At 35.9% G+C, this 25,890-nt stretch overlaps 1 protein-coding gene across 2 annotated transcripts in view; it reads left to right on the top strand.

Moving 5' to 3' along the window:
• The first annotated feature begins 16,422 nt into the window (after positions 1 to 16,422).
• Positions 16,423 to 25,890, top strand: part of LOC135155127 (uncharacterized) — a 93,116-nt gene continuing 83,648 nt past the window's right edge. Inside the window, exons 1-2 of one of the 2 annotated variants that reach the window (XM_064103854.1) lie at positions 16,423 to 16,555; positions 24,768 to 25,115. In XM_064103854.1, the coding sequence (XP_063959924.1) occupies positions 16,480 to 16,555; positions 24,768 to 25,115 (424 nt within the window). In that variant the 5' untranslated portion in view covers positions 16,423 to 16,479. The remainder of the gene's footprint in view (positions 16,556 to 24,767; positions 25,116 to 25,890) is intronic. The other variant, XM_064103855.1, reaches the window with a different exon arrangement.

Here is a 25,890-nt window from a genome sequence, read left to right as displayed (position 1 = left end):
ACTGGTCTCTGACTGTTACTACAGCGTAGGCCTGTATGATAACTGACATAAAATTACAACTTTTCAGTGTTATAAAACTTCTTTAAAGGTTGTCCAAGATTCAAGCAGGTTGACCATGCATGTACGAAACAAAGTTAATTATTGACAAGTTTCATACTTGACGCGCCTAAATGCGGGTTATGATTAGGTTCAAGTATTGAGAAAATATAGCAACAAGCAAACACTTTAAGATAATTTTTTTTGTGTGTACATTCAGAGAAACCCATGATATCATTGTCTCATACAATACAAACTATACCCCCACCCCTCTCACACACACTTAATACTCAATATTATTTTTAATAACTAGGCTTACATTCTCTACTAAAAATATAACTGATTTATACTTTTGTCACTACAAATCATTAGGTGTCTTCATGCTTTATCTAATTTTCAGTTATCCGTTATTTTTTTCTCTGATGTACATGTTTGTATGATTGTATCTTCCTGTATTGATAAAAAAGGTTGTAAACTATGTTTAGTTCATTTGCTTTAACTGGTGATGGTACGGTGGAGGTCATGTTTGTTAAAAAGCAAGAGTAGGAATCCATACCATGGAGTATCATTAATTTTTATTTTACATATTGCCATGAAGTATTAAAAAAAAAAACCCTGATCAGTTTACATGTATCACCAAACAAACGATACAAGCATGGAATGTGAGCTGATACCTGTTCATAAGAGGCGTGTCTTCGTTCCCGGTATGAAAAAAATGTAGATCTAAACTAAAATGAATATTACACTTTTCAACCCCAATTCAAATTGCAAATACTAACAGTACTCGGTTATATGTACAGCCTTTGCTTGAGCAAAAGTCGAGTGAACATGGCAACTTATCAAACAAGCATTCATTGACTTTACCAAAGTTGCAGTTTACATTGATTTACGATAACAAATGGATGGTTAATAATTATCCCATAAATCATAATCTAAACATTGATATTTGTGTATTTATGCACTGATACAATTGGAATACAACTTAATACAACACCATGCTGCGTGGCTGAAGATGGCGGGTTCCAAAAGGCAACTGGTTCTCTGGATATTATCTGCTTTAAATGTTTGCTTCTTCTTGGTCTTTCCAGGTTGGTGGTACAGATTTTCATTTAAAGATCATAACCAATTTTGATATAAAATGTCCTATGATCATGATGATAGTCTCTGATTTTGATAATATTCATTACTACCATGCTTGCTTTGGAAACTTTTTTCTCGTATGGGCCCTGTTGCATACCATCCAACGGTAACTTCAGTGGAATCCTTGATTTTGATTGGTCAATGAGAATTGTTACAATGGTACTAACCATGAAATGACAAAGTTGCTATAGTCATGATAGTAGTAAATATATAATAAGGGGGACATGCATAGCAACAACGACACACAGCAGACGCTTTTACGATGTTAGTGTTTGTGATGTCAATAATTGTTAAAGTACATGTATAAGGACCTTTTTCATTTTGTTAACTAATTTTCGGCATTTTCCCTATTGGTATGCTCGATCTGTAATTATGGTAATGAAAATAATAAGTCAGAAGAAATTTGATCCAGTGGGATTCGAAACTTCCTTCTACTGATTTCCGGGCAGCGACCTGACCACTTAGCCGGGAATCAGGATAGCCTGGTGATTAAGTCGCTGCCCGGAAAGCAGTAGATGACAGGTTTGAACCCACTGGTTCAATTTTTTTCTGACTTATGATTTTCATTACAGATCGAGCATACCAATCTTAAACAAATTGGAGTAATGCCGAACCAAAGCCTCTTTATTTACGACCTTTTTCATGAAAACGTGACTTAAGGGTCATCAAGTTTTTAGGTTGTGATATCGACATAAATAAAAATAATACAAAACAGCAGGGGTTAGGATTTTAATGTTGAAATGATTTGAATGAGTAAGTCCCAATTATGTAAAACTTAGCAGGTACTGCATTATTGTATATTCCATTTACCTAATTTTAAACTAATTATCGTTTACTCTCAAAATACGGTCTCTTTCTGTAAAGAAGCGGTACGAATTTTGTTTGAATTAACGCATTTATTAGATCTTTTACACTGTCTTGTTACGATTCTTTTAAATCAATATTTCAACGTGGTTTAATACCAATGATCTATAACTAAAATATTTCTCTTTGTTCTTATTATGAATCAAAACTTCAATTTTCGTCTAACCTGTACGAAGTTCGACAGAGACCTAGTAATCACGTTTCTTGTTTAATAGTCTGTTGGTATGTTTATACAACAATGTTAAAGTTATAATTCAACTTGGTCTCATTTTTTTCATATTTCTGCATAGGGTATGTTCAAACATGGTACAAATGACCTTAGATAATACCACATGTGTGTTCATAAGGATGTTGTTGTCAAAGGCCATCTAAGGGTCAAAGGGTCAGGTGATATGAGGTCATGTCCATCTTTTTGGAAAAAGTTATTTGTACAATTAACTCATTTCCTTTACTGCACCAATTGTAATCATACTCTGTACAAACAGGTCCATGCTGCAAATGATCATTGGGTATGCCATATGCGTGTTCATAACGATGATACGGTCAAACTGTGGCGTAAATCCGATCCTGCTGTGTGAGCGAGGGGGGGGGGGTTGATAGCGATATATTGACCTGAAAATTCAAGATTTTGGGACACCCAAAACACAGGGGTATAACCGTGAACATAATACTACCATCTTTCAATTAAAAGCATACTTCGATTGATATTTCGGCTATAATAAGGTTTTGTTGTGATATAAAATGTTGAATGCAATTATTACTAATATGCGAGCGAGCAAATGTTCAAAAGTTGGAAGACAGAGTGGATACCAAAAACGTCTTTTAAGTGTCAATTATCACATCAAGTGTTATTTGTAATCGTGTGAATGATACTACATTATTTGTCTTTTGATGATGACAGTTAAAAGCCAATTACAATTTTTCGAATGGTATCGTAATGATTTTGGTGTGATATAAATTACACTTAATATCCTAATGCGAGCGAGCGGATCAAGCGATCATTATTATCAGTAGTTGGAAGACAGAATATGTCCAAAACACGTAATTCAATGGGTGTGGAATTAGGAGAGAAATGTGGCAATAGAGCCGTGAAGAAGTTGCTTCAGTTTTAAGTACTCTATATGTATCACATATGATGATAAAGTAATCACGTTTCTTGTTAACGTAACGCAATGAACTTAACGTAATGAAAACTTTATAAGACAAGGAAAAGGGAAATATAAAGTTGTTACATAAAAAAAGCAAATAAAGATTAAACAAACGAGTTTTAATCAATGAAAACTCTTTGCTAACTTGTTTGAGGTGAGATGAGAATAACAACCAATGGGATCATTATTATTGGTAGTAAGGGCGCCTAAAGAAATATAAACTTATACGAATGCGGAATAGCGCAGTGATAATAAATAATACACTCTTAAAAATGTTGGGCAACATACGGTCCACACAACAATTGGTTAAAACTTTATCCAATTCTGGGTAGTTTTACACCAATAATGTGTGCTTTGGGTGAAAACTACACAGTATTGGTGTAAAACTACCCAGAATTGGATAAAGTTTTAACCAATTGTTGTGTGGACCGTATGTTGCCCAACATTTTTAAGAGTGTAATAATATACAAAATTCATAAAGTGCCTTACACGAAAGTTTCAAACCAAATGAAAAGGAAAAGATTACAGAAAAAAATATTTCGAATAATATTCAAGATTATATTGGAAGAAGATGCAGCATTCGAAATTTTGTGCAAAGTTCATATTTGAAACTATCATCAGATTGTTGGGCTGCTTGTAGACCCCAAATTGCTAAAAAAATACCTGTGAAATTTGTGTAAAAATCCAATGCAAATACTATTTTTAGCCAAAATTAATGAATGTATAATTATTTTACTGATTTAACTCAATTAATTTAATCTTGTATTGGTGAGAATAAAGTCCCCGACGATTTTCATTGAAAAAAAGTTGAAAACAAAGAAATACATAAGAAATCTAAAAGACAGTTAAATACAAAAGAAAGTAATTATGATATTAATACTTTTTATATAATATAAGATCAGAATCATATAAAGAGTCTCCGAGCAAGAAAATAGCATTTTACGGACGTTACTTATAGTTAATTAGAACAAACTTGTCATTTTGCTCATCAAATTGAAGAATTGACGGCGGTTCATAATGGGGGAGGGGGGGGGGGTGGGGAGGGGGCTAAATCAGCCTGCAATAAGCCAGTCTTTTTAGAGTAAAAGATAAATCCATGAATTGGCGAAAGAATTATGGATCCTCCGAGATCAAGTAGGGTCCATGATTTAATGATTACAAAAAAATGAATTCTGTTTTGAAGGGGGGGGGGGGGGGTTGGATGTTTTTTTCTTTATTTCGGAGAAGTTCACTCAATCCATATTCAGTGGGCATTGAGGAATAATTACCACCCATCTACTGTTCAATGGATTTGTACATTCATGATTTGTAATTTTTAATAGGCAGCAGTAATTCAGATAAACATGAATGAATGTATTTAAACCAGTTCACAGTTGGATTGTTTGTAACTCGGGGGGGGGGGGGACAATGACCCCCTAGATAAATTCATTTTTCTTTATTGCACCGCTCTCTGACTCTTTTACTTTCAAGTCTTGTGCATCTATATAATATTGAAACCAATTTGCCTATTGGTACCTGGTTCTGCTGATGTGCATATGTCAGACCAAAACCTGCCCACAGTGGAGTGGTTTCCTGTACATCGGAACAAAACAAAAAAATCGTCGGTCAAGGGACGCTATGACATAAAGGGATATGAGCTATACAAGAACTGCGTTATCATCATTATTATTATTATTATTCATAATCCCGAAGGTTCGCAATAAAAAGCCCTAAATTGCCTATACATATACGTCGAAGTTCATTAATCTGAAAACACTTTAAGTTCGTTAATCTGGACATTTGGGCGTTATTCCGAAAACGAAATAAGGTTCGCTATTCCGAAGGTTCGTTCGTTCGTTCGCAAACGAAGTAAGGTTCGTTATTCCGAAGGCTCGTTAATCCGAATTAAGGTTCGTTTTTTCGAAGGATCGTTCCGAAAAATGAAATAATATTTGGCGAAGACTGTAGAACCAGAAGGGCATGCGTGATGGATGGAGGGGGGGGGGGGGACCGTTTCATTTTCAATTGTTAAGAGGATGGGAAGTCAGGGGCGCGGCAGAACTATTTCAAGTTGCGCAAAGCCTTTTTGAAGTGATTTCTGATTATATGTCTAGAGACATTTATGCGGTTCGGAAACAATTTCAAATGTGGAGTTATAAGACTCGTTTTTTGTCAATTACGGGGTTTTTTATGCTATACTGTTAAAAGGGCATCATGCGCAAGATGTTGCGAGCGCTAATCGCAAGCTCAAATTTTTGGATATTTCAGTAAGAAATGAAAATTAAACATTCCGAGCAGTTTTCGTAATCATGGAAAAGCTGTGTATCTAACTAAAGAATTAACGCGAGCACAAAGTGCGAGCTGAAAATGTATGATACAACCTGGAAACTGGACATTCTAGGCATTATCCAGAAAAAAAGGATGAGTAGCTTTATTACAAATTAACTGAGGCGAGTGCGAAGCGCGAGCAAAAAAGGTGATTTTCCACTTGAAATGTATTATGATGTACTTGAAAAGAGTATTTAATTTCGAAAAATGGCACACTTCATTTTGAAAAAAGGCATTTTCCCTTTTGAAAATGACATTTTTTTTTCCTACAGGGATTTAAAAAAAATCATCATAACTAGCAGAAGATGTTTAAATGGCACCCTCCCCTAAATAATACCTTATCTTTAGGTTATTTAACATGTGACGACACAAAGTCCCCAACATCCTTAATCCATTCCCTCGATCAGGCAGCAATTGCTAAGAGATAATCAAAATTAAGATGTTTGATCCAAGCACAAATACTTGATGCAATACATGCTTTGACCTAATAATACCCTGTTATTTTTTTAATTACAACACCTCTGTTGTTAATCAAATATATTGATTTCATTTTCTGAAATACGAATCTTACTTTAGTTTCGATCTTTCGAACCATCGGATTAACGAACCTTATTTCGTTTTCGGACTAACATACCTTCGGAAATACGTATCTTATTGCGTTTTCGGACTAACTAACCTTCGGAGTAATGAAACTTATTCCGTTTTCGGATTAACGAACCGACGGAATGACGAACCTTCGGAATAACGAACCTTCGGAATTACGAATGTCACCCGACTTTTCAGTAAAGTCATTGGCTTTGATTGGCTGAAAAGCACTGGTCTCTGACATTTACTGTGATAACTGTATGATAACTTGTCAGTGAATGAGAACTTGTAATTGCTGACATGCTTCATGAAAATGATGCACATGACCCTAGCAGGTAGAACTCATAATGAATCTTAGACAAGGTTAATCATTTACAAGTCTAATGATATTATCGCGCCTAAATGCGGGGTATGATAAAGTTTAAGCATAAATACAAAATTTCAATAAGCAAACACTTAAGATAAAGTTTGATTGTGTATATTCTGAGAAACCCATTATCAACTTATAAAATTGATAGATCTCTCAACCCTTCACTCCCTCACACATCCACACCTTATACTCGTGACGTAAAATCGCAAACTTTCTTAACATCAACTGTTTACTAGTTCAATTGGGCGTTGTAGCGTGCGCCTGTAATCCAGGATGTGGGGAAGTTACAAATTGATGCAGAGGTTCGAGGTTCGAGCCCTAGTCACGTCTTTTTGTATGGTGACGTTAAAGGTCGGTCCCAGACGTAAATAATCATATCTGATTGATACACGACTGACAAAACTGAAGTACAAACTCAAATACAGAACCTCAATTATACTATAATACACGGGAAAATTGTGGATTTATGTTTATAGCGCTCTGATGTAGTCGAGGATACATATCTCATTGAACATACAATGATAGCGTAGAACGAAAGCTGACTTTATTTGGAAGGAGGCACGTCTTCCTACCCAAGATTGAATAAAGATTAAGATGCAAAAGGTTATACTATCTGACTTCAATTCGATTGGCACATGAAGTACTGACAATGTGGCCTTCACGTTTCCGAGTATACATGACAATATATCAAACAAGTAATCATTAACTTTATCAAAGTTGATTGCAGTTTACATAGATGCATGGTAAATAATTAGCTCATAAATCATAAGGTAAACACTGATATTTTTGCATCCATGCACTGATAAAAGTGAAAAGCAGTTTAAAAACAATGTCGTGTAGCTGAAGATGGCGGGGTCCAAAAGAAAACAACTGGTTCTCTGGATATTATCTGTTTTTAACGTTTGCTCCTTCATGTAATTTCCAGGTTGGTAATAGAGGTTTTGGACACGCTATATTAAAAAAATTGTTTAATAGTGGTTAATCATGATTATATTTAAAAAGGTCATTTAATAGTGTTTGATAATGGTTAAATTATTTACTTTATTATGCATGGGTAAGGCTATACGGACACAAACCCCAAAATTAGTCTGCTAGGTGACCGGGCGGTGAGTTTTTAGCCAAGTAATTTCGCTTGGGCGCCAAGCGGCGGCCGTCCGGGCACCATTTTTCGAGACATTCCTCGGTCGCCGCTCAAGATTTAGCGCGGAGTTGAAATTCAGCCGACGCCTGCTCACTCTTCACTCGCCGCCCTATAAAGGCGGCGAGTTTTTAGCCAATTTCGTTCGGGCACCGACCGGCGGGCGACCTTTCGGGCACCACTAGTTTTGGGGGCATCGCTCGGTCGCCGCTTAAGATTTAGCTCGGAGTTGAAATTCTGGCGGCGTCTGCTCACTTTTTACTCGCCGCCCTAAATACGCTCGGTGCCCGGTTGGTCGCCGTAAAAGTGAGAAAGTTTAAAGTTTCAGCTTTGTGGTGATATTGATATCATTGAGGCTCAAAATAAAAAGTTTTGCACAATTTGCCAAAGAAACAGACAAAGAAAATTCAGTCTAGAGGCACATTTTCAGGCCTGAAATTCACTTATCTTTAAAAAAAAGTCGGTACAAAATAAATGACCAATATGAAAGAGAAACATTTACTATGTCAACCGGGGTGCAATGTCATCAAAATTCAATTGATGAATAAGGTAAATTCTTAGAGAAAGAAAATCTCACCCAAATCTCACGATACACGGCAGTTTCCACGGAGGATGATTCAGACACGGGAGGATTTGGATGATTCTGGCCTATTTTCCTATTAAAATAGGGACCTGCTGTCTAAATGTTAGACGGTGAATTAAAGTTAGTTCCCTCATGGAGCTATAAAACATAGATCGCTTCATGGTTCCCTCGAGCAATAAATTTAATTATATCATGATAAATTCGGTTACAGCCCGATAGACCGCGGGTCCGATAGACCGCGGGTCCGATAGTCCGCGGGTCCGATAGACCGCGGGTCCGATAGACCGCGGGTCCGATAGTCCGCGATGTGTGTAAAATTATGATAAGGATATAGTGAGATCCAATGTCATCAAGAGGTCAAAAGGTCAATGATACGAGTCCATGGGGAAACAGACGAAGAAAATTCAGTCTAGAGGCACATTTTCAGGCCTGAAATTCACTTATCTTTAAAAAAAAAGTCGGTACAAAATAAATGACCAATATGAAAGAGAAACATTTACTATGTCAACCGGGGTGCAATGTCATCAAAATTCAATTGATGAATAAGGTAAATTCTTAGAGAAAGAAAATCTCACCCAAATCTCACGATACACGGCAGTTTCCACGGAGGATGATTCAGACACGGGAGGATTTGGATGATTCTGGCCTATTTTCCTATTAAAATAGGGACCTGCTGTCTGAATGTTAGACGATGAATTAAAGTTAGTTCCCTCATGGAGCTATAAAACATAGATCGCTTCATGGTTCCCTCGAGCAATAAATTTAAATATATCATGATAAATTCGGTTACAGCCCGATAGACCGCGGGTCCGATAGACCGCGGGTCCGATAGTCCGCGGGTCCGATAGACCGCGGGTCCGATAGACCGCGGGTCCGATAGTCCGCGATGTGTGTAAAATTATGATAAGGATATAGTGAGATCCAATGTCATCAAGAGGTCAAAAGGTCAATGATACGAGTCCATGGGGTTATATAACGATGACCCAAAGGACAATCGCCCCCTGACAACTACTTCAAGGAAAATATTATCCCCATATTTTTATCGTCGGGGACTGTTACACCCCCCCCCCGGAAATTTACCCTCTAGACGCCAATTACCCCTAGTACGGAGCCTTTCAAATGCCATTAACTTGACGACATGGCGAGATACTTTATCTTGCCATGTCGACTAAATAAGCTTATTATGTCCTCATGGCGAAATACGTGATCCTGCCAAGTCCACATATTATAAAAAGTTATACGTCAACATGGTGAGATATTTTATCTTGCCAAGTCGACTTGTAACAAGTTATATGTCAACATGGCGATATATCAGGATTCTCGCCGGGACTTGTACACTACATATCTCGCCATGTCGACATATCGACTTGACAAGATAGAATATATCGCCATGTCGAAATAATAAGCTTATTAATTATACATGGCAAGATAAAGTCTCGGATAAAGTATCACGCCATGTCGTCACGTCGATGGCATTTTAAAGGCTCCGTACTAAGGGTAATTATCCGGGGTAATTGTATAGTGTAAATTTCCGGGGGTAACAGTCCCCGGCGGTAAAAATAAGGGGATCATATTTTCCTTGAAGTAGTTGTCAGGGGATGATTGCCCTAATTGGGTTATTGTTATAGAACCCCAGCGGATCCAGGATTTCGTGATAAGGGGGGCCCAAATTTGACCTGATTCTTGGCGCCCATGTGTATTTTTCGAAAAATGGCGCCCTCTCCCTCCCAGCCAGGCTAACTTAAGTGCCTTAAATGGATTTTGAATTATCTTATAATCACATTTTAAAAAAGGCAATCAAAGACCACTCTTTTAATGTGTTGTTGAAAAAAAATCCATTAATATATAAAGAAATATCAATGGGAGCGCGAAGCGCGAGCGATTTTCGTTGTTTCAATTTGGTTTAACTTCTCTCCAGAGTAGGCCCTACTAGAATATTGTGTGAACGGGAGCTGATGTTTCTTTACTAGTTGTTTTAGAATAGCCTTCAATAATATTAATGAAAACTTCTTGGGAATAATGCAATCTCGAAGCAATCGACTCATTCTCCTCATTAGTGGCGTATTTATTCAGCCTGGATGCACGGAGGGTGGGGGGGGGGGGGGGTTCTTGTTGAACTTTTGTAGAGGACACCAAGAAAAAAAAAATTAATGGGGGGGGGGAGAAGATAAAGGATATCTGAGATTTTATTGTTAAAAACATATTGAGGTATTTCACAAGGCCTAAGTAAATAATGAGAACGCGAAGCGCGATCTGATTTTTTTGTTTTATTTTTCATGTATTTTATCCCCCCCATCAGCGAAGGCTGCCCCTGTATCCAACATATTATTTCTGAACAGGCCTCAAGAGCTATTATAGTTCTTTACTTGTGTTCTAATTAGACTCATTAGAAAGGTGAAAATTGGAAACTTGAAACTGAGCATGCATTAAATGCCATTTTGCCAGGTATAGGTGAACAGCTTCTTTTTTTATTAACAATCATGGTACAAGAACGATTTATCAGTATAGTTTATCATGTTTATGGCAATGTTCGGTCAATATCAAATTGGAATGAAAGTGTGTCAGGCAAGCACGCCAATTATAGTAGAAGATTCTTATACAAAATTAACGTTGTGAAGAAAGTTCGAAAATGGTCACTCGTTTCGTGTCAGATGTCAAGATTTGTTTTCTTTATTGGAACGTGGAAACTGTAGAACAATAGAAAATGTATCATTGTGGATTTTGAAATAAAAAGTGGTGGATAATAGCATACAGACGGGCCCATAATGGCAATTTTCGAACATATAGCTCTCTTGTGCAAGACCCTCTTACCCTGGGTAAATGAAACAGAATACATGATAAATGAATGAATTAATTAATATATTAAAAAAATGCATTAATTAAAGTAAATAAATAAAAAATGTAAGTCCATGAGCAAATTTCAAAATATTCCTGGGGTGCCCCCAGCCTGGATCCGCCAATTATATACTGTATTTTCGACCTCTGCTCTTTCTCAATTTATAAAATATGTTGTAATTTATAAAATTATAAAGTCAGCTCAGAGATTTTTTCATTACAAGAGATTCGTGCTATGTTTCGTTGACAAACAAAAATTAAACGTTTAATATACCGCGGGGTTGTATAGGAAGGTCAACTATATACTTGCTCAGTATAATTTTGTCCACCCTCTGCGAAGGTGAGGTTGGGGGAGCGGTAAGCCATGTTCCTATTCACAAGAAAGTGTGTTATTTTTTAATTAAGAAATAACATTATTTCAATGCACTATCAATTATGATGCCGATATCACAACATTTTTTTTGTGCTTTTCTCTCATAACAGTCCGATTGACAATATCCGGATATTTCTCCCTTTTATAATGAGGGGCGTGTACATGGCTTGTTTGTCAAGTTAGAAACGAAAAAAATGCAATAAAGTTTGTCAGACTAAAGAAATTCCCAACGACGCAATCCCATGCAGCCCCCATCCCTTCTCCAGTTTTTTCTTTCTTTATACTAATTTCTTTCTTTTATTGCATTTTTTCTCTTCGCACCGTTCTCAATTTCACCTCCTTGTGCTTATGACTTGAAAATCAGTGCTTATATAATGACTTGTAAATCAGTGTCCCTGTTTTTTTTGCACCTCGCCACTAGCGTACCTACATGTAAGGGGGGCAGACTGCCCCCTGACGAGTCACAACTGACTCGGCCAGGGGACATGCCCCTGCCCCCCTGACGAGTAACAACTGATCCAGGGGACATGCCCCTGCCCCCTGACGAGTCACAACTGATCCAGGGGACATGCCCCTGTCCCACTGACGAGTCACAACTGATCCAGGGGACATGCCCCTGCCCCCTGACGAGTCACAACTGATCCAGGGGACATGCCCCCCTTTTGAGAAGCAAAATTGATAATTTGTAATGTAAAAATGCAATGAAAACAGACGTGTGGACCCTCTGTTGAACTTGAAGACCCTATTTTTCTTTTTTTGGCTTGTCATTTTTTTTGGTGGTACGAAATCCTTTATTTGTGGTTGAAGACCTTTTCTTTTTTTGCTTGTCAAATTTTTTCGCGGACGAAATATCCTCCAAAAAATTTGCTCCCCTTTTGGAAAATCCTGGGTACGCCGCTGCACCTTGACCATAGTTCAATGTTTAAAGGTCAAGTCCACCCCAGAAAAGAATGTTAATTAATTTAATCAATAGAAATATCCAACAAGCATAATTTTGAAGATTTCAACAAAATCGGATGTAAAATATGAAAAAATTGTGACATTTCAAAATTTCGCATAGCGCACATTTTTCACAGAATAGTTATGCACAACTCAATCATATGCAAATGAGAGTTGATGATGTCCGATCGATCACCTTTTCTTTTATTTTTTTTATTGTTTGAATTATATAACAATTTGTAGAGATTTCAAAATAATAAGGACCAACTTGACTGAACCATAGAAATATAATCCACAGCGGTTACATATTAATGAAAAAATCAAACTTTTGTCACATACAATTAGGAGAAAATTAGAATATTTATTTATATTTGACATAGAATACAATTAAGTGTGTGACGTCATCATGCAGTCATACAGACCAGGATGTGCATATAACTGGTCTGTGAAATTTGATCATAAAAAATGTCCCAACTTTCTTATTTTACATCCGATTTTGAAGAAATTTCCAGTGCTTGTTGGATTTTCCTTTTTATTCAAATAAACTTTTTGTTGGGATATGGACTGATCGCTCCATCGCTGTGCTTCCTAATTCATGCTTCATTTAGATACAAAACTAGAAGTTATATAGTAGCAGATCAAATGACTCAGCTTTCGCCATATTTTTCACGTGAAAATGACCCCCTGCCCCCCCCCCCCCCCCCAAAAAAAAAAAAAAAAAAAAAAAAATTTTAAAAATCATACATTTATTTCATTCTAAAATAGAGAAGGTAAAATCCTGCACATCGATCACTAAATAATAAAGACCTGAGACTTAGTGAGACAGATCTGCATGACAGTAACATTTAGGCGTCCCACAAAACAAATTATGGCGTCAGTGTTTCCCCATTGCCAGTTTTCGAAAGAGAAAGGGGAAAGGTATTTGAAATATGGGGGAAAATGCCCGATGATCGCGGCCTTAGTATCATGACTTTTACATATTGCACATTATTAATTTTTGGTAGGTCTATTTAGTTAGTGATATAGTGGTTATTACCATGTGAAATGGTCTTCATCCAATTATCGAAAAGTATACGATCGAACTGAATTATGTACAGAACTTTATCCAATAATGAATTACAAAAAATGAAGTTCATTACTAATTCCATAGGATTTCCAGTTTTCCGAAACTTGACACTGACATGCTAGTTGTTATAGGTCCATGCATGGTTTAGTTAGAGCTCGATTGAATTATCTCAGGACACGTACTCATTTATACCTTGGTCATATTTGTTTTACGGCGGCCGTACGGCGAGTCGAAAACAGCCGTTTAAAAAAAAATTTGTACCAGCTACCACATATACATGTATATAGGTGGTTTGAATAAAAATGAATAAAACAACTGTTTTCGATCGACTCGCCGTACGGCCGCCGTAGAACAAATGTGACCAAGGTATTATGTACCACTGGTCAGGAGCAATGGGTTGTAATTACATCTCCATCTACATGACCAGTGGACTGAACCCTTCATGACCTTTTACTAGTATGCCTATATAGTATACAGTTCATGGTGTCATACAGTGCTGTTGACCTTAATACACCATATAGCTCTATGCTTACACACACTCCGGCCTCACACACACACAAGTGAATACAATTCCGCCAGGCCTACTGCATACATAGAAAGGACAGTGCAGCCAACGTGGATACTGTAGGTCCTACTAGTCTATGAATTCAGACACAATTTACCCAAATACGGTTTATATAACATTTTAGTGAGAGAACAGTGCATTTCCAAAACATAAACAGTATGTATAATCTTGGAATTTCCTTTGTATGTAAGGGTTTCTTTCTGTTGGGTTCACTGCCCTTTTTTCTCTTGATTCATCAGAATCATAATAAAACTTTTTTCATCAATCTGAAACAACATATGAGCCGATACTAAAACGCGGGAAGTCGGAGAGTATGACTGAAAAATAATGTTTTTTTTCCAATTCTGTGCTGTACGTAGTGTTCATTCTGAAATCACTTTTCTAAATTGTTCCCGTGTTATATTGGAAGTTAGACTTAGAGAGCAGATATTTATGTGCTAGCGTATCATAATTATCGTGGTTGCACCTTTTTGAAATGGGGACAATCGGGGATGTACTCGCAAGCCCCAGCCCCCGCCAGCCAAGGCAAGAGCAAGGAAGGTAGGAAAACAGAGTGGTGTTACATGTTGTGCATGTGACTGAGGAACGTACTGAACTACTGATCGATGATCCTAATGTCGATACGCGATCAAGGTTTTTAGATCTAAAGTCTGCTCTGCCGTTCACCGAGTGACAAGGCAATGTAGCGGACTACATTATCGTTCTTGCGTAGCACACTCACGGCAGCGGTGGTGGTGTGTCTGCAGAGGGGTGGATAACTGGATTTGGGTGATAGAGGGGGTACGTTACAATTTTGAAATTACTTTGTCGGGAAACCCGAGAGAGTAAAATTCACACATATAAGAGCATAATTTACCATGAAAAACACCTTTTCATTTCATATCATCCACATCATGACTGTTTTACGACATACACGTTCATATAATATACAAATTAATTAGAATGGTGACAGGCCAATTTCGAGGAATTACCAAAACTATCCACCCTCTTTAAACATTTTTAAACACATTTTAAAAATCTTAAACATAATTTAAGCTTGATTGTTTCGGGATTGTTTACTATTTTAAACACTTGTTTAAACTGTTTAAACAACTGCTGTGCGATTCACATTTGTTTAAATTATTTTTTACAGTGAATTACATTGTAAATCCTGAACAGTAATCATATCTTTTTAAACAACAAGATGAAAGCACAGAATGCGAGCTGATACCATTTGGTAAAAGGGGCGTCTTCCTTCTCAATGGGGAAAAAATATTGTGTATTTGAAATGACGAAGATGCACAATGTACATGTATGTAGAGAACTTTCTGGCATTCATTCACATTAATGTGCTTGAGCTCAGTTGTCAGATATACAGTGCGTATGTATCAATACAAAAGTTTATACACTATGAAAAAGTCCTGGGAATAGAAAAATAAACAACATGGGGGTAATTTTTTTCCACATAATTATATTCTTGGGTATGGGTGTCAACTATTGAATGAAAGTAAAAATTTTGACAGAATGTTACACTTGAGTGAGCACTCCATTTTTTGTAAATTTCACACGTGAGAAATTGGTTTGTGCAGAAATGCTCATTTTTACGATGAGTCAAGGAAAAATGCGAAAACAAACTGACCGTGCGATACATTTCTTTTATATTGCTAGCCTGTTGAAATAAAATAGATACATTTTAACCTTTTTAAACAACTTTGCCACCAAAATTAACATTTTAACCCTCGGCAAGTTCAACATTTACCCTTCTTTGTGCCAGCTTCATCTGAGAACATAACTGAATGTTTCAGACATCTCCAGCATTTCTTCATAAAGTTTTCCTCATTTGAAGTGGGTTTACATTTCATATTTCATTTAATACTTGTTTCTCCACACTTTACCCCAGCTTGATTAGGATTAACAGATGGAAAATCATGCCTAGACAATGACATGCTCATTTTATAGCACATATCATCACGATGGCCTTGATGGGGGGGGGGGGGGTGGGGGGATGGGGGTGCAATGGCGATCTATGAAGTGTTTTGGGCAAAGAAATTGTAAAATATATCTTATCAATCTTCGTAGCTAGATTCCATGTGTTCATGATGAGCAATCTACTTTTATTTATTTTTCTGAGTTCTGTGCAAAGCACATTTTTCACAAACTTTTCAAAAGCAAGTGATGCCCACTCAAGCGGAATTTGTTTTGACAGTTAATTTATCAACATTTGCTTAAAGATATCTGTACCAATGTTTAAATGTGGAAAAAACTTCAGAATGTTTCAAATATATAATTTTACAGGATGATTTCTAGGTGTGAACTCTTTTTGTACGCACTGTATATCTGGTGACGTGTCAAACAGGCAATCATTAACTTTATCAAAGTTCGTTTGAAATCTGCAATTAAAATAGATTTATGGTTGTAGATATGTGGCATATCTCATTAATCATAATGTAAACATTGATATATGTGTATTCATGCACTGTTGCAACTGAAATGCAGCTTTATACTGTAGATACATGTCTGTTACACGACACACCATGGGGCGTAGCTGAAGATGGCGGTTCCAAAAAGAAAACTGGTTCTCAGGATATTATATGTTTTGAACGTTTGCTCCTTTGTGTTCTTTACAGGTAGGTAGTAAAGGTTTTGGACAAGCTATGAAAAAAATGTACTTTAGTAGTGTATGATTATGCATATATTAAAAAGTTTCTTTAATAGTGTTTGATAATGGTTATATTCATGCTTTCTACTGTATCAAGGGTAAGAAAACTGTTGTCTCGCCTGCATAGCAGAAGTGAGACAAGTTGCCACTTCTCGGAGGGCAGCAGCGTTGTCAACCACACATATTTTGAAGGTTAAGTTTTTGAAATGAGAACCAATTCTATGAAATGTGCACACAAGCTTAATCGAGTGTCACTGATAATTTGGCATGGGCATTAGATTGTGGTATTAACATCAGGGGCGGAAATCTCTCCCAAAAGGTAGGGGGGGCACAGGGGCGGATCCAGCCTTCGCCAATAGGGAGGGGGGCGGAAATTTGTTTCAGCCATTTTTTCCCCGATCGGCAGCTCGAAGATGATTTGTGTTTGTTTCTGTAAAGGGGTAGTCCTCATTAGTCACTTCTTAGCTTTATTCTTATAAATTCATATATAATATCATAATCCTTATTTATATGATGCGAGCGCGAGCTAATTTTTAGGAAATTTTATGTATTTTTTCCTAAAATTTGAACATTCTGGGCAATGTTTGTTATCCTGAAAAAAATGTGTATGCAACTTAATAATTACTACGAACGCAAAGCGCGAGTAGAAATGAACTGATGGAAAAGATACATGTTAAAGACTGCGTGCAGTTAGCTTTTAACAATTTTTTTTGACATTTTCACCTAAAGAATGGAAATTCTAAGCACTTTTTGTAACTCAAGCAGAATAGGTAATTTCGAGATTTAGTCCTATAATATTTACTGAACGAGACACTCTATTTATGTTTTGTAAATCATGAAAAGGATGAGTATTGATGATAATGCGAGCGCAAAGCGCGAGCAGAAATTTTTATATACGTTTTGAACTGGTACCTGTTGAAAAGGTACCTGTTAAGGACTGCTTGCACTTAGCCATGAAGGCATTAAATATTTCAACAATCAAAAAATGCGAGCGCAAAGCGCGAGCTGAAAATCTTTGAAAATTTCTAAAGAAAGAATGGACAATTTTAATCAACTTTTGTAATCGTGAACAGAATAGCTATATAATTCAACAATTGATGCGAGCGCGAAGCGCGAGCAGAATTTTTTTCGAGATTTAGACCTAAAAATGGGCCACTCTGTTCATGTTTTGTAAACAGCCATAGGCTGATCGAGGGCTTTTTACCGTGTTTAACTAAAATCAATCAATCAAAATCAATGTTTTGTAAATCATGAATAGGATGAGTAATAGGGGGTCTTCCTACATTAATAATGCGAGCACAAAGCGCGAGCAGAAAAATGTTGATATTTTGGTCTGAAACTGGATAATGATTTAAATAGAGAACAAGTTGAGTATTTGAATAAACATGCGCGCGAGTGTTTCATATTTAGACCTAGAATCTAGGCATTCTAAATACATCTTTAATCATGAAAATCATGAAACTTTGATATTCCGATCTGAAAAAAAGTCGATTACAGCTTTATATTTCAAGCACTTTGCATGAAAATTGTAAGATGGATATGGATCGCACTTAAAAAAAGAGCTAAAATTTTAATTATTATTACTTTGAGTTTTGACATAGGACTGGGACATCCTTACGACATGTCATGAAAATGATGACTATCTTCCTATTCCTCTTGCTAAGCGCGAGATGAAACTAAAGGGACAATTTAATTTTAATATCATATTTATTAATGCCTAATGAGGGCGCGAAATCTGATGAAATTATGGCATAAAAACTGGACATTTCATTTTGTAATTATGAATAGGATGTATCAGTTAATATATTTTTAACCATTAATGCGAGCGCAAATCGCGAGCTAAAATTTTTGATAAACTGTCATGAAAAGGGGATTTTAAAGGACAAGTCCACCCCAACAAAAACTTGATTTGAATAAAAAGAGAAAAATCAAACAAGCATAAAGCTGAAAATTTCATCAAAATCGGGTGTAAAATAAGAAAGTTATGACATTTCAAAGTTTCGCTTATTTTTCACAAAATAGTTATATGAACGAGTCAGTTACATCCAAATGAGAGAGTCGATGATGTCACTCACTCACTATTTCTTTTGTTTTTTATTGTTTGAATTATACAATATTTCAATTTTTACGAATTTGACAATTATGACCTCCTTGCCTGAACTACAAAATGTTAAATTAATGGAATTCCATGTGTTCAGGGAGGAATGAAACTTCATTTCACATGACAATGACGAGAAAATCCAAATATTTCATATTTCATATAATAAAATACAAAAGAAATAGTGAGTGAGTGATGTCATCAGTTCCCTCATTTGCATACCGACCTGGATGTGCATATAACTGTTTTGTGAAATGAAGCGAAATTTTAAAATGTCATAACTTTCTTATTTTACATCCGATTTTGATGAAATTTTCAGCGTTATGCTTCTTGAATTTTTCTCTTTTTATTCAAATCAAGTTTTTGTTGGGGTGGACTTGTCCTTTAAGTAGTTTGTTGTATAATCAATATTTAAACATACATAACTCGCCAATCAAAATGCCAGCGTGCAGCGCTAGCTGATACGTCTTGACAATCAGACCTGAAAAGGGATATTTTGAAAACTTTATGGAATACACGAAAATAATAGGTACCTGGTAAATCAAAATTTGCGAGCACGCAGCGCAAGCAGCAAATGTTGATAAAATTATTCAGACCATAAAACTAACAACAGACAAAATAGGATGGGTGGGGGCGTTGCGTTATATGTTTCACAATCCTATGATTATGTAGTTCGAGACGAACTTAACAGCATGACTGATACAATTGAATCTCTTTTTATTGAAATTACTATCCCTAACAGCAAAAACATTATCATAGGTGTTATATACAGGCCTCCGAGTTCGAATATTAAATCATTTTTAGATCATCTCTCAGACTTAGTTAAAAATCCAATTTTTGATAATAAAAATTGCTTTATAATGGGCGATTTTAATATTGATTTATTAAAACAAAATAATGTCACACAAGATTTTTTGGAAACATTTTTATCCGCTTCTTACTTACCTTTAATATCTAAACCCACACGCATAGTCAATGAATCCGCTTCTCTTATTGATAATATTTTCTGTAACGTTCTTCCCCCACCCGATTCCTTCATATTACTCTCTGATATCACTGATCACTTCCCTGTCTCGACTAATTTCTCTTTAAAAGACAGATTCAATAACATATATAGCCGTCCATTAAAACGAAGAATAACACACGAAAATATAGCTCGTCTGGGTGCTAGTTTAGACGATGTTGATTGGTCTTGTGTCTTTGATAATAATGACGTAAACTTGTCCTTTGAAAATTTTATGAACATTTTTAATTTACACTTTGACACTCATATTCCAAAACTTAGAGATAAGACATCTAACTACAAAAAATCACCGAAGCTCCCATGGATTTCCAAATCGCTCTTGCGTTCGATAAATAGGAAGAATAATTTGTATTATAAACATAAAATGAAACGCTCTGAGCAATCCAAACTTAAATATACTTCTTACAAAAATACATTGACAAAAATTATACGTTTAGAAAAGAAAAGATATTTTACTAACCAGTTACAACTTTACAAGCGTGATATGCAAAATACTTGGAAAGTTTTAAAACAAGCAATGAATATATCAAATAACAAATCTAATATTACAAAAATTAGATCTGGCGATGTTATTTTTGAAGATTCCCACCAAATTTGTAGTATCCTGAATAATCATTTTTCTTCAATTGGGGAAAATCTTGCAAGTAATATTCCTCCCGCAACAAAACACTTTTCTGAATTTTTAGGCCCACCAAATTCTAGTTCAATGTTTCTCGCTCCAACTTATAATCAGGAGATAATTAATATTGTCTCTGATTTTAGTTCTAAAAAAAGTACAGGACATGATGACATCAATAATTTTCTTCTTAAGGGGGTAATATCGTCAATTGCGGATCCCCTAACTCATATTTTCAATCTGTCACTTCTTAACGGCATTGTCCCCGAGAGCATGAAAATTGCAAAAGTCATTCCCTTGTTTAAAAAGGGTGATAAATTAGATGTTAATAATTATCGCCCTATTTCTTTGTTATCTACATTGTCGAAAATACTTGAAAAGATTATTTATAAAAGAACTGTAAATTTTTTCAAATCAAATAATATTCTTTCAAATTCCCAATTTGGATTTAGGGAAAAGCATAGCACCACACATGCTTTATTGAGTTTCATTGAAAAAGCGGCACATTCAATCGATAAATCTTCTCATTTAATTGGTTTGTTCCTGGACTTCTCCAAGGCCTTCGACACCATTAATCATGATATTTTACTTAACAAATTACATCATTATGGAGTGCGTGGGAAGGCCTTGGAGTGGTTCAGGAGCTACCTCTTGAATAGGAAGCAATATGTCTTTTTAAACGGTTGCAATTCTCAAATGAAAAAAAATAATTGTGGAGTTCCCCAGGGTAGTATCTTAGGCCCGATTTTGTTTATAGTTTATATTAATGATTTTTGTAGATCATCAGACGTTCTTTCTTTCATTCTCTTTGCGGACGACTCTAACTTATTTTTTTCACATAAAAATCCTCTTCACCTTGCTAATATAATCAACTCTGAACTAGAAAATGTTACCGAATGGATAAGAGCAAATAAATTGTCACTAAATCTTCAAAAAACAAAATACATGTTGTTTAGCAACTCCATAAATACACTTCCTGTTGATATTATTTTGGATGGAACTCCCTTGGAAAATGTATCCCATATTAAGTTTCTTGGAATAACAGTCGATAATAAGCTCTCATGGAAATTTCACATAGATAACATATGTAAAACTATTTCACGCAACATTGGTATAATTAACAAGCTTAAATTGTGTTTACCATTATCGTCCCTGCTTACATTATATTCATCCCTTATATTGCCTTATTTAAATTATGGAATTTTAGCGTGGGGTAACACACAACAAACACTCTTAGACAAATTACTCCTATTACAAAAGAAGTCTCTACGTATTATATGTCACACGGCATATTTGTCTCATACTGACCCATTATTTTTTTAACATAGAATATTGAAAATTAAGGACTTATATTTGTTTAATCTCGGTCAATTTATGTATAACTATAACAACAACAACCTCCCAAATGTATTCAATTCAATGTTTCCAAAAAATCAATCCATTCACAACTATCCAACAAGGCGATTGGGTGAATTTCATTTACCACTTTTAAGAACTTTGCGGGCTCAGAACACATTTATATACGATGGACCGAAGTTATGGAACTCACTTCATAATGATATAACAAATGCAAAATCTTTGAACTCTTTTAAGACTAAATTCAAATTATCTCTATTAAAACCTTATAATATACTCCCAAATTAATTTTAATTCATCATTTCTGTCAAGTCATCATCATTATTATGTCAAGTCATCATCATTATTACTTTAAACTAAAATTAAAACATAAAATTATTATCCTTTTTTTATTAAAAAAATCTGACACAAGTCCTTCTCAGATGTGCTCATTATTGTGTCTATCCTCTCCTCTATTTTCTCCTCTCCAGTCCGCTTATCCGCCTTCCTACCGGTTATTTGTTTAACGGCATCAATCACATTTTTCGTGCATTATATTCTTTCCAGGTTATTTTATATATTTTTTCTCCTCTTATACACATCATTGAATCCAGTTTGCTTGAGTCCACGACGGCATGTGTTCTATCTACGTACAGCAGCACCCATCCATCTTCTCAGGGCATTCTCCCCCTTTTTCCCTTTTTTTTTTTTTTTCTTCTCAAGTTTTTCTGGGGGGGGGGGTGGGAAGGGTAGATATTTTTAGGACGGGTTGTTTTGTCCTTCACCAAACTGTATATTTTTTATTACTTTGTATTTATTTTGTGAGTATTTCCCTCTTATTTATTCATTCTTTTCTCATTTGATTATCTGTATTTATACTTTGTCATTTTGTTATTTGTTGTGTTATCTATTTCTTGAGGGGCCCACATTGTACAAGCATTGCTTTTTAGTGGGTCCCTCCATTTCCATCTTAATTTAATTTATATTGAAAAATAGTATATATATTTAAAACCTACAATGTGTTGCCCAAATCGTCTAAGTGTTTTTTTTTTTTTTTTTTTCACTACATATGTATAATTAATTTTGTTTGCAACGGATACAAATATTTATGTTTTATATATGGTATACAATTTGTTTTTGTTTGATGGAAGTGAAATAAATGAATTTGAATTTGAATTTGAATTTGAATTTGACATTTTTAAAGAGCACTTTTTAAAAATCAATTTGTAAATCACACAAAATAATGAAAGTTCGATTTCCGAGGTGAAATATGTTTTGTATATTGACTTCCAAACTTGATATTTGAGCTCCATATTGAACAAGATATGTAAATCACCTAACAGGCAATGCGAGCGCGAAGCGCGAGCGAAAATTTTATATAGTGGCACGAAAGATTATTTTTATTTTCCAAGTCTTCCCCTCATCTTATTTTATGCACTCGTCGTCCTTCTTTTCTTTTTCTCCTCTCTTTTCCCTCCTTTTTTCCTTTTTCCTTCTTTCTTTCCCTTTTTTTCTTTTTTTTGCTCCGCCAATAGAGGGGGGGGGGGGGGGGGGCCTCGGCCCCCTGGATCCGCCTATATGGGGACAAGGGGAGGGAACATTTCACAAGCAAAAAAAAAAAGGTTATCATCCCAAAAGTACGGTCATCTCGTCCCAACTCGTCCCAAAATACATGTTTTATTTCGATTTAGAATGATAAATTTCTTACCATCATAAAAGACAAAAAATAGTAGGGGGGACATTTGATATTGTGTCCCCCCTACTATTTTGAGTAGGGGGGACACGTCCCCCCTGTCCCCCCTGGGATTTCCGCCCATGATTAACATATAAAGAGTTTAGTTGCAAAAGGGGTTAGGTCCACTTTTAACCATTCCGAGAAAAACCGTATATTTTTATTCTCACTTATTGCAATATTCTTATGAGAAACTAAATTGCCATGATGTGCATGTACTACTCTATCATGTGAACATATAATTGAGTAGTAAAGAAATCTACCTGTCTTAAATTTTTTTTCTATATATTTTATTAAAAACTATCATTGTGGACCTAACCCCTTTTGCAAGTAAACTGAAATGAATCCAGTCTCTTTTTTATAAAAAAAGGTGATTTTTCTTTGCCACTTTCATTCACGTTTTCATTTGAATTTCAAATTTTCTTTGGTATCATCAGAGTGACCAAAATTTAGAGGCTTAGAGACAGAAAACAATAAAATTTAGAAAAAATGGACCTAACCCCTTTTGAAAAATGAGTTCTTCAGAAGAGTTTAGTTGCAAAAGGGGTTAGGTCCACTCCAAGAAAATAATTTTTTTTAAATCTCCCATATTGCAATATTATTATGCGAAACTGAATTTTCATGATACCCTACCATAAGTACAGTAATTGGGCATAAGAAAAATCATATTTTTAAAGATATTCTTTTCCAAAAGAATTCTGTGTGGACCTAACCCCTTTTGCAACTAAATTGAAATGGATCTAACCTCTTATGAAAAAAGTGATTTTTCTTTGCCATTTTAGTTCACATTTTATTAGGAATTTCAACTTGTCTTATACATTGAGACATAAAATCAAATTTGATGAAAAATGGACCTAACCCCTTTTGCAAGTGAGCTCTTCATATACTAACCAAGATCTGGATTTTCCAAAATGATTTGAATGTCCTCATTCCATAAATCCTATTAGCAGCTACTATTGTATAGTATTTTGATATGGTAAATCATTGTGGCTTCGGCCGAATTACCATTTATTTAAAAGCCTGATGAAAATGTCAAACAATAACACAGATAATTAAAGGAAATTAAAGTATAGCATTGAAATTACTTGACATTGTGGAAATTTGGAATGAAATATCAACTGGAAAGTAAATTGGGTCAGTGTTTGGGAAATGACACTTTTGTATTTCGTATTTGGTATTTCAATTTCAACACTTCAGATATAACTGAAATAAGTTCCCTATATTTTTTTATTTCAACCTTCTAATAAAAAATATTTATAGAATTATGAAATATTTATGTATGCTTTGATGAATAGAATGAAATCGGACAAGACTCTGAATATTTCAAATACGTGTGTGTTCTATTGTTGTGAATAACATTATTTGTGTCATTCAGGGATACAAGGTGATGTTCCTGATGATGTTGTCTATACTGAGTTACACAAAGATGTAAGAATAGGAGACAGTGCAGTCTTGACATGTCGGTTTAGAGGTTCACCATTGGCTGTCTACTGGAAGAAAGGTGACGACCCAAGAAATGCACCAAACCTCGTATCATGGATTCCATCTGATGACGTCTTCGGAAAATGTGAACGTCAAAGGCCATGTGAGGTAATGGAGATGAATGAGAATCGGTCTTTGGTCATCAAAGAAATTAGTATGGAAGAGCAAGGTCGATACATCTGCAGAGTTGCAAACTACAAGGGGTACCTCATACACAACTTTACAGATGTCAGGATATTCTGTAAGTTTTTTTTTAACCATGGCCAGGGACGGATCAAGCTTCATTTCCTTCCCCCTATTTCTTCCTCCCTTTTTCTTTGCGCCGCCAGTAGGGGGACGCGGCCGCTTTGCCCACCCATGCATCGGCCTATGCATAACTGTAACTCGATCCCCTTGTTTCCCCGCTTATCAAAAGACATCAATGATAGATTACCAAAGCTTGAAGCCTTGGTAATCTTGCTTCTAAAAAGGTTTGATTTGATTCTTATATAGATATAAATATAAGTATATATATATATAAGTATATAAGACATCAGAATGCGAAACAAATTCACGAGTAATGCAGTTTTTGCAATGCCAACAATCACTAGCGTACCTACGGGGGGGGCAGGGGAGGCAGTCTGCCCCCCCGGGGGGGCACTCAGTATATAATGCATAGTGGGTATGTGCCGCGGAGGGGACCCCCATTTTTACACTCAAATTTACGTTCCGAGGCATAGCATTTTTGTCTTATTGAGAAAAAGAACAAAGAAAGCCGCTCCAGAGCATAGCACTTTCTTCTTCTCGAGAAAAAAGAAAAAAAAAATCCGCTCCAGGGCTTCGCATATTTTCCGTTACACCGTTCCGGTCGCAATTTTGGTGAAAAGCGGCCGCAGCTCGCTGTCCGACCATCGCCTCTGCGCTAGTGCGCCCGTCAGTCGTGCCACCGAGCATGCTGCAAGTACGTTCCATAGGGTTGCATACGCACTCGCACGCAGGCGACCCGTTCCAAGGACCCCCGTTTTCACAAACATTTG

Source organism: Lytechinus pictus, chromosome 8, assembly GCF_037042905.1.
Source record: "Lytechinus pictus isolate F3 Inbred chromosome 8, Lp3.0, whole genome shotgun sequence".
Classification (NCBI taxonomy): Eukaryota; Metazoa; Echinodermata; class Echinoidea; order Temnopleuroida; family Toxopneustidae; genus Lytechinus; species Lytechinus pictus.
This window is presented reverse-complemented; position numbering and strand designations above follow the sequence as displayed.